The 10,604-nt window shown below is 42.6% G+C and overlaps 1 protein-coding gene across 1 annotated transcript in view; it reads right to left on the bottom strand.

Moving 5' to 3' along the window:
- dab1a (DAB adaptor protein 1a) overlaps positions 1–10,604 on the bottom strand; it is a gene marked incomplete at both ends in the record, with an annotated part of 94,255 nt that overhangs the window by 33,803 nt on the left and 49,848 nt on the right. Inside the window, 3 exon segments of the mRNA XM_080430385.1 lie at positions 44–82; positions 2,663–2,782; positions 9,952–10,083. Of these exon segments, the coding sequence (XP_080286511.1) occupies positions 44–82; positions 2,663–2,782; positions 9,952–10,083 (291 nt within the window).

Here is a 10,604-nt window from a genome sequence, read left to right as displayed (position 1 = left end):
AGAGAGAGCAGCGAATCTGATTGGTCAAGGTAAAGAAAGTTACCTGGTAGACGGGATCTTCGAGGTCCTCCTCCAGTATTGTCTGGTGGTTCGTCAGCAAGCGTGGGGAGGCGGAGAAAGGGATCACAAGAGGGAGGTGAAGAAAGGTAGAGGAGAGAGAGAGAGAGAGAGAGAGAGAGAGAGAGAGAGAGAGAGAGAGAGAGAGAGAGAGAGGTGGACAGAGTTACGGCAGAGGAGAGGACAGTGTGGGCGTACAGCGCAGCAGAACAAAACAGCAGTTACGGTAATCGTTCGGCATTTATCACACGCAGAGAGAGAGAGAGAGGCAGAGAGAGACGGAGAGAGAGAGAGAGAGAGAGGGGGGGGGGGTGGGAAGTTAGGAAGGAATCCATTGCTGTCGGGCAGAAACCTCTTATCTCCATATTCTAACTTTTTGTGTTCTTTCGTAAATTAACGACCCACTTGATCATACTCCAGCGTCACACAAAAGCATCAAAAGTAGCAGATCTACAAGCTCGAAACGCGGCGCGAAGCGACGCGTTTTGAGCTTGTAGATCTGCTACTTTTGATGCATTTGAATTTGAATCCTGAAAAGTAACAGTTTTGGACATATGAGGTTTCCACCGCGACAGAGACGAATGAAAAAGGCAATAGAGGAGACAACGCAGATAAAGGAGATGTATGGACACACTGCTAGCAAAGCGCTAACGCTAGGCGTGGAAGCGGAGGCACCAACCAACTGGCTAATTTGATTTGTTGCTTTCAAGACTTTCCTAAGAGTCTCTCTGACTCTCACTGCTAATGATACAGTATTTATGCAATGAGGTGGAGAGAAATACGCACAATGCGTAAACGAAAAGCATAACCCGGTAGAGGGGCGGTATAAAAGCACTATATAAATGCACCATTTAGATTATGTGCAATATTTGAGAGAATTGTGCATTTTGCGATAAAAAAAAGCACAACATTGGCACACACGTTAACAGGGAGAGTTTTGGCTATAAGTAGAAGTAAGCCTTGCCGAACCATGTGGCCCATTAGGTCAGGAGCCTATCTCCTGTTTCTGTAGTGTGAAACGGCTTGATGTACTAGTGCACCTCCTGGACATGACGCTAGTATGTCACAGGGACTTAAACCCCCAATCCAACTCTTGATGCTGAGTGTCAAGCAGGGAGGCATGGGGTCCCATTATTATAGTCTTTAGTCTGACCCGGACGGAGAATTTAACCCCGACCTCCCAATCTCAGGGCGGAAATGGATACATTTTTGGCCATATACTGTAGGCCTCATACATACATATATATATATATAGATTTCATGTCAAAAAAAATCTAAAAAGATTTTCTAATTATTTATAATTGACACTCTTTCGATATTCCAAACGAATAAGGAGATAACAATTTCCAAAGATTTGCTGCTCCATCCACTTCAATGTTAAAATTGAAACGGACAAACAATTCAAAATGTTTTTTGGTTTGAAACTACTGGTTTTGAGCTATTTTCAAACATCAAACAACACATGACAACAAGGTCAAATTGACCTCGTTGACATTTGTGAAACCACACCTGAATCTCATCTGTGATTAGAAATTTTCTGGGGATCAATCATACTAGAGAAAAATATTCTGTGGCTATGCGAAAAGGTACCAAAATCGTTCAAAACCCTGGCAGAGGCTACAGACTTTTCTGAAAAACTCTGGCAGTCAATGTGTTAATAAACAGAAAATACATTTTCAGGTAGATGACAAAATATCAGGAGAAAGTACCCATCTATCAGCTTCATTCTTATAGTGTTCCAGTTCCAATTTTGTTCATTTCTTTGTGTCATCACTTCCAATTTAAAGGTAGTGTAAGTGATTTGCAATTATTCAAATAATTGCAAAATGGGTCTATGTTCTGATAGTGCTCGTTACTATAGAGTGTCCTGTCCATATAAAGAGTCTCCATGTCTCTCCAGCTCTTTATAAAACAGAAAATGTATTTTGTAGTTTTTTTTTTTTTTTTTTTAGTTTCATTTCCAATGTTATCCAACCAGGACAGAGAACTCAATCAGGATACAGATTAAACAAGTAAAATTGGAAGTGATGACACTAAGAAATGAGCAGACAAAATTTTAACTGGAACACTATACAAATTAAGCTTAAAAATGGGTACTTTCTCCTGATTGGCTGAGATTTTGACACCTACCGAAAAATGTATTTTCTGTTTATTAAAGAGCTGGAGAGACAGGGAGACATCTGTTACTGAACAAACACTCTATAGCAATGATTACTATCAGAATATAGTATTTTAACCTTTTAACAAAATACTTTTTGTTTTAACCAAAAAATATCACTTACCCTACCTTTAACATGTTTAACATGTGTCCTGTCTGAGTTCTCAATCCTGATTGGTTCAAATTGGTATCCTGACCTGAAAATGCATTTTCTGTTTACTAAAGAGCTGGAGAGACATGCTGACTCCTGTTACTGAACAAACACTCTAGTCTATATCAATGATTACTATCAGAATACAGAGCTATTTAAAACTAATTGTATCCAAAGAAAATCCCTGACCCTACCTTTAATGGTTCTCTGAGTGTGTGCAAATGGTTTCATTTGGGCTTTTTCCACTTGAATGCTCTCTCCAGTCACAAAAGGCTAAACGGTGAGACTTTGTGTACCTGATAGACGGCCTGCTCACACTGCTTGTCTTTCTGAGCCTTCTTCTCCAACTCTTCTCTCTGCTTGATCTCATAGATGAGCTGAAAGAGATCCCGAAGGTCCAGGATCACTGGCTCAGCCTGGGGACACACCACACAACACAGCACACACATTAACACACACAGTGTACACACACCCACACACACACACACGCGCGCGCACACGCATACGCACGTGCACGCACACGCACGCACACACACATAAACGTGCGTATGCAGGCAGATCAAGTGTTTTGGATCTTTTTCATTTTCTCCCCAATTTGATCGTTATGCCAGGCAGTTTCCTCCTCATGTATATCATTGCTGTAACAAACCTTGTCTGTTCACAATGCACTGCGGCACGAGCTTGTAGATCTGCTATTTTCAATACTTTTGTGTGACGCACTTCTTTGATGAAGTAGGGCATTAACACATTGATTGCCAAGAACGAGTTAACTAGTTTTTACTCGTTTTTAAAATCCATCACTTGATTGCCAAGATCGAGTTAACTCGTTTTTAAGAAAACAATTTTTTTTCAAAAAAAAAAAACATTTAATTTTTATTTTTTTAATTTGACCCAAAGACCAAGGAGATATGATTTTTCGAAGATCTAGACTCCCATCCACTTCCTTGTTAACTTAAAACTTAAAAAGTCTGTATCTCGGCTCCTGAGTACTTTTTTGTGTTCAATGAAAAATCTCTGGCAATAAACTGCAAAAAATCTGAAATAACTCTGGCAATCAATGTGTTAATCTACGAAAAAAAATATTGTTGTTGTCGGGCAGAAAAACTTCTTATCTCCATATTTATCATTTTTTTGTGTTTTTACATAAACTAATGCCCTACAGTACTTGATTCTACTACAGCGTTACATTAGCATCAAAAGTAGAGCTTGTAGATCTGCTACTTTTGTCATGTACACGTACAGTACACAGGCACGCATGCACGCACGCACGCACGCACGCACGCACGCACGCACGCACGCACGCACGCACGCACGCACGCACGCACGCACGCACGCACACGCACACGCACACGCACACACACACACACACACACACACACACTGTCCCCGTCTAACACTCACTGAGACGGTGCCAAGTGGAGTTATCAGCACCTTTTCTTGTCAGCGGGCCAAGAGGAGTGAGAAGAACAACGTACGCACGCACGCACGCACACACGCACACGCACACACACACACACACACACACACACACACACACACACACACACACACACACACAGTCAGACACCTTCTCTGCTTTTAGGCTTGCTTTGGAAATGGCTTTCACAGAGGACTTGGAAGTGAAACGCCAATTACTTTGAGAGTTTAGTCCAGAATTGTCCAGTTAAGGGCCCGACTCTCTAAGTCTTCATCTTTGCCAGAACAGAATGGAGGCTGCTGTGTTATCTCACATCAAAGCAGTGAAAGCACGAGTTCTTTTCCAATTGCAGGCTAAAAACTCTGCCCTAAAAGACTCACATAAAATAAAGACAGCTCTGTCTCTGCTCACCCATTTACCCCCCCCACACACACACACAGTATGATAAATTGTACTCTACTCATTTGTAGTGACTTGGAGTCACTACAAATGCTGTTGAACATCAAACAGTACAAGGCGGTTTCATACCATGGCACACTTCATTGTTCATTATGCATAATTCATAACCATTAGGGAGCAACAGCACACCAATTTTTGGGGGGATACTGCATTGACTTACATTCCAGAGATATCGCCTTATCCTAACCTTAACCCTAAGGGACATATGCCCAACCCTAACTGTGACTGTACGTTTTAACAGCGGGCGAGTCTCCGGACGATCGCCGGGCGACATCGTCCAAAAGATAAATTAAATCCATCTTTTCAGATCAACATCGCCCCCCCGCCCACTTCGCCTCATCGCCAGTAGTTGCCGCGGCTCTCATAGACATATAATGCACTTCCGGAAAATACTAACCTGAATCGCCCGCTGTTAAAACGCACCGTAAGGGCCTAACAGATACCATACCCTGAAGAAGGCAGTTACCTCCCGAAACGTTGGTTTGTTTACTCTGCGTCCTATAAAATATTTCCACTTTGGCTACCTTGTGTGTGTGGCCACCTTCTTGTCTCTTGAAGACCACTATTTAGTTTATTCTGCCGTTGGCTGGCACCACCATAAGGACTTTGGTGCGCATGCGTAGCATTCTCGTACACAGTACCCAACAGACACCATGCCTTTAACCCAAATCCACACAACACAACACATGCATGCCCAACCCCAACCCCTAACCTTAAACCCAACCTTACCCAACCCCCCCCCCGGACCAGTGGCTTCCAATGTAAAATTGGAGTCACTTCCTGACTTGCCTAAGTCATTGGGGACGTTTGGAAATACCAGTCCAGTAGAACCATGACCAGACTGAGAAGTAGTGTTGATTTTGACAGACATTTTTTATTTAGTTTTAGTCACAGTCTTTTGGATAAAATTCCATTTAGTTTTAGTCATATTTTAGTCATCTGAAATGTTTTAGTTTTTGTCTAGTGTTAGTCGATTAAATATCATAAGATTATAGTCGACTAAATCTACAGTTGATTTAGTCGACAAAAATGTATGTTGGCGGTGCCTTGATGGTGTCCTAATGGCTGATTTTACACTCGGTAGCATGCTGAAAATAGCCGATCTACAAGCTCACAACGCGTCGACGCGTTGTGAGCTTGTAGATCGGCTATTTTCAGCATGCAACACCCGAGCGCAAAACAACCATAAAATGACTTGTCTTTTAGTTCTACTGGATCTCTTCTCCACTAGACCCCTCACTAACATTTTGGTCCAGTTTTTATTTGTTGACGAAATTGTCAATATATTTAGCCTTGGTTTTAGTCATCAAAGCTTAGTTTTTATTTTGTTTTTATTTTGTTTTCGTCAGTGAAAAAAGGTAGTCGACCAACATTTTTCGTCATAGTTTTAGTCGACAAAATCAACACTGCTGAGAAGTAGGGATGGCCAAATGGAGACATTTTATTAACAGTTTACCGTTAGGCCTTACCGATTAATTAATCGATAACCGTTAAGAAAAAAATGCATTTTATTTCAAAGGGCCAAGTCTACACAGTTTGTTTTGTGTCTCCAGCAGAGTTTCTAGTGTCTCTATCTCTCTCTGGAAGAGGTTGCACATGAACTCTGCAGCCGCACTGAGGCGCTCCAACACAAACAATACCAATACAAAGACGAGGAATAAGAAGAATAAAGTGGAAGTTACGAGTGGTTGCAGGTGTAGACTTGGCCAAAAAACAATTAAAACATTTTCGGCAAAAAAAAAAAAACGATTTTAACGATTAATCGTTAGTATTAATCGGTGGCCAATTTCTTAATGGTTAACGGTTAACGGTTATCGGTTGGCCATCCCTACTGAGAAGCGAAGTGAGAAAAGAAAATCAGCCGAACAAAGAGAATCAGTCTGAATCCCAGGCTAGTCTGGAGGAGAGCTGGGTGTCCCACTGTGTTTCTGTGTGTGTTTCTGTGTGTGTTTCTGTGTGTGTGTGTACTTGTGGATATCAGAGTCAGAAGTGGCAGGAGTTCAGGCCCAGCGAGGATGGATGTGCCATTAGAAGCGGTGACACGCACTCAAACCCTCATCGACTCACTATGGGAAATCAATACGCTCTACGGAGGGAGAGAGAGAGAGCCAGCTGGAGCCCCAGCGTACTGACACAACAGCAGCAGACTTCACCACAATAATAACAACAGGTCCAAGATGGGGTCACTCAATATCTCTCATATGTCGGCTAGTGAATGTACACGACGCGCTGGGAGACGCACACACACACACACACACACACGCACGCATACGCACACGCACACACACACACACACACACGCACACACACACACACACACACACAGTAATAGACACATACATCAAGGAACGCACAGAAAGACACAGTACTAGTACACGCGCACGCACAAATGCACGCACGCATGCATGCACACGCACACGCACACGCACGCTATTTCTCTCTCTCCCTCTCACACGCACGCACGCACGCACGCACGCACGCACGCACGCACGCACGCACGCACGCGCACACACACGCACACACACACAGAGTGGAGCTCTAGAGAATAAGCTGTCGTATTTATTATGATAAAAACCATAAAGGAACATGAATTCAATTTTAAGGGCCTTTATCTAAATGTCAAGAGTTATTGAGAGGAGGAACAAACACACTCCGTGTGTGTGTGTGTGTGCACTACACACTACACACAAATGTTCATTCACATACACACAGACAATCTGGAGACTCACATAACCCCTATTTAAAAAACTAAACTTTTTTAAAACTGCATATTAGATCTCTAACTCGCTATCTGACATATTGTTGGTAACGTACGGTTGGTAATGACCCACAAGCAGTGGTGTAAAGTAACTAAGTACATGTACTCAAGTACTGTACTTAAGTACAATTTTGAGGTATTTTTTACTTTACTGGAGTATTTCCAATTTCCAATACTTTTACTTCTACTCCACTACATCTCAGAGGCAAATATTGTACTTTTACTCCACTACATTTATTTGAAAACTTTAGTTACTTTGTAGATTTTGATTATTATTACAAAATATACATTAACCGATTCAGCCCTATATGCATTTCGGCCATTTGAAAATAGCAGATCTACAAGCTCACAATGCATCGCAGTGCCCATCGCCGGCCAATTTCTCCAATTTGTCTCAGATACTTTCAACCATGCGACACTAATGGTTGGGAGGTGTATTGCACTCTGATACATTAAAAAAAAAAAAAAAAAAAAAAAAAAGGCCGGCGATGGGATTAAAATGCTTTTTATTGAACAATACGGGAGATACGGGTACTCATCGCGGTCCGCGTCGCCTTGTAACATCCGTGGCTCGGTGGTAAGCACTTTATATTTGAAATCTGAACGTTTATGTTTATGTGAGAGACGGCAATGTGAAAAAATCGAACACAACTTTAGACCAGGGGGACTCGGCACCATGACTGTCATGGTATGACAGTCATGTTTCAGGGCTAAGTCAGCTGCTGCTGCGGTTCTGTCCGTCTGTTCACGTGGAGCAGCCATAAACTACACAGGTTCATCACGATTTTCTGTACATCTTTGTAAAGTTAGTGTTGGTAAAAGTTAGTAAAAAGCAGGTAAAAGAGTAACGTGAGCAGTCAGTGACTGCAGCTGACTGACACCGCGCAGCAACAGCTGATCGAGTGTGACACCGCAGCGATGGCGGCGCCACCTACAGGGCAGCGCTCCGTGGATTCGTGTATACATTTGAAAACTTGAAATGGGACATTCTGCATAATGAGCACTTTTACTTTTGATACTTTAAGTACATTTTGATACCAATACGTTTGTACTTTTACTCAAGTAAATTTAGAATTCCGGACTTTCACTTGTAACAGAGTATTTCTACACTGCAGTATTGATACTTTTACTTAACCCATTCATACCTGGAACGCATCTGTGTCACTTTAGATGTCTTTGGCTATTCAAAAATAGCAGATATACAAGCTCATAGCGCGGCACCGAGTGCCGCGCTACGAGCTTGTAGATCTACTATTTTTGAAAAATCGTGAAAAAATATTTTTTATGTTTTTTTCAAAAATCTGTTAGGATTTAGAAAACTTTTTAAGAATCGGACTCAGGCCTTAATGGGTTAAGTAAAAGATGTGAGTACTTTTTCCACCACTGCACACATGCCTCGACTATGGTTATTCTTGTTATGGATGGCACCGCATATTGTCTGGGCATGTTGCCATCTGTGTGCATCATGGCAGACAGACATACTGATGTCTGTGTGCATCATGGCAGACAGACATACAGACGTAAGGTGCAGCAGAGGAGATACTTTTACTCAGTAAAAATCCTCGGTGTTAATTTGTTCTCGTTTTGCATACCGCATGATTGTAATTATCCATGTGACAAATTATAAAATGTGGCTTTGCAGCGCACTGTTTCTCTGTGTGCTGATGCATCTGTGACTGTCACTGAGGCGTCGTGTATAGGCCTAGAAAAAAAGCCTAGTGTATTCATCAAAACAGTTATTAGTGCCAATGGACGATTCACAGATTGGACAGGGCAGATAGTGGGGCACAGGGGCGTCAATTGGGTATGGCAAGGTATGGCAGGTGCCATAACTTGCCATAACATTAAAAAATCATGAATAGTAGCCTAATGCAGGTGTAAGACCATTGTATTTATATTGTATTATAGGTATAATGCATAGTTTTTAGGGGTGTGCCAATACACTAATTTAATGAAACGATACGATACGATATTGGGCTCACGACATCAATACGATACGATATATGACACTTTTTTTATTATGAAAATATATGGGGGGAAAAAAAGCTTATGAAAATGTATGGGGGGGGGGGGGGAGCAAATGCAAACAAATACTTCTGTTGTTGCAAAAGAAAATCAAAAAAATCAACGATACATTATCGTCACGAACACGTATCGCGATATATCGCGGGACGATATATCGGCACACCACTAATAGTTTTCTATGCATTTCGGGGGTTTTGGGGGGTTTGAGCCCCAGGATAGGTGTCCCTTATTTTAAAGGATCTACACCATGAATTTAAAAAAATATTTGATATTTAATATCATATGGTGTATGTCCCTCAAACCTTTTTCAAAAGGTTTGAGCCTAAATCATCACTCAGATATACTCATCCCAAGTCAATTGTCTCTGGCTTATACAGCACTTTCAGCTGCAATACCAAAACGTCCTTTTGGGCAGGGGGGGGCTACTGAGCAATTCTGTCTGGCCATCATCAATGCAATGGCAAGGCAAGTGACATCACTTGCATTGCCATTCTGAAATGGCCTGTTCAGACACGCCCATTCTGAAAATCTCTGAAATGAGAATGAATGACTGAATGTAACCTTGCCATACCTGAGCTTTTGCTGAACTGACACCACTGGTGTGAGGCCATTTGTTTCGCTTTTTACCTATTTTTCCTCAGCTATTTAGTGGTTATGCCCATTGATTCCTCCTCACACACAGTCGTGTGTGCTCACTGTGTTGTCACTGCTGTTGAATCCTACTAACACACCTGCCAGTGAGTGAGGAGCCCCCACCGGGAGGACGCAGAGCCCCCCTCAGTCATACTCCTCCCGCCTAACACTCCTAACACTTAAAAAAAATGTACACGCACACGCACACGCACACACACACACACACACACACACACACACACACACACACACACACACACACACACACACACGCACACACACACTCTACTAACCGATTGAGCAGTCTTGATTGCCACAAAGCGGTGGTTCCCTTCCTTCCCGCAGACGTAGCCAAAGGCCCGGTGGTCCGTGATGTCCTTGGCGATGTAGGAGATCTCATGGACCGCATGGTGGTGCTGAAGGACCTGGGGGGGGGTTATATGATGAGTCATCAATACATACCTCAATATCAAATCAATACCAAAGTACCTCCAAGCACCCCCCCCCCCCCCTCCACACACACACACACACACACATTTATTATTATTATTTTTTTTATCCCACGATTTTGTAACCCTTATTTTTCACCCGGTGCCAATTTTGTGATCCTGGGCGCTACACTCCCCTCACCAGCCTGGGGAGGCCAGGGCCGAGCTCATGCCTCCTGCAATGCATGAGAGCCAACTGACCTTTTTGTCACCTGACAGGGGAGAGTTTCCCATGGTTGGACGTAGTGCGTGGAAGGAACACGTTATTCCAACCAATTCCTTTCCCCTCCATCAGGCGCCCCGGGCTGTCATGGGGGAGGCGGTATAGCAACCAGGATTACTACATGTTTTTGTGAGGGTATTAACTACCCTGAGAGACACGGGGAGAACATGCAAACTCCACACAGAGTTTGAATTTATGATAATAATAATAGTATTTATTGTCCCCTCAGGGATAT

The sequence above is a fragment of the Gymnoscopelus braueri genome (assembly GCF_963280865.1).
Source record: "Gymnoscopelus braueri genome assembly, chromosome: 6".
Lineage (NCBI taxonomy): Eukaryota > Metazoa > Chordata > Actinopteri > Myctophiformes > Myctophidae > Gymnoscopelus > Gymnoscopelus braueri.
Note: the sequence above shows the minus strand (reverse complement) of the source record. Positions and strands in the feature narration are given on the sequence as shown.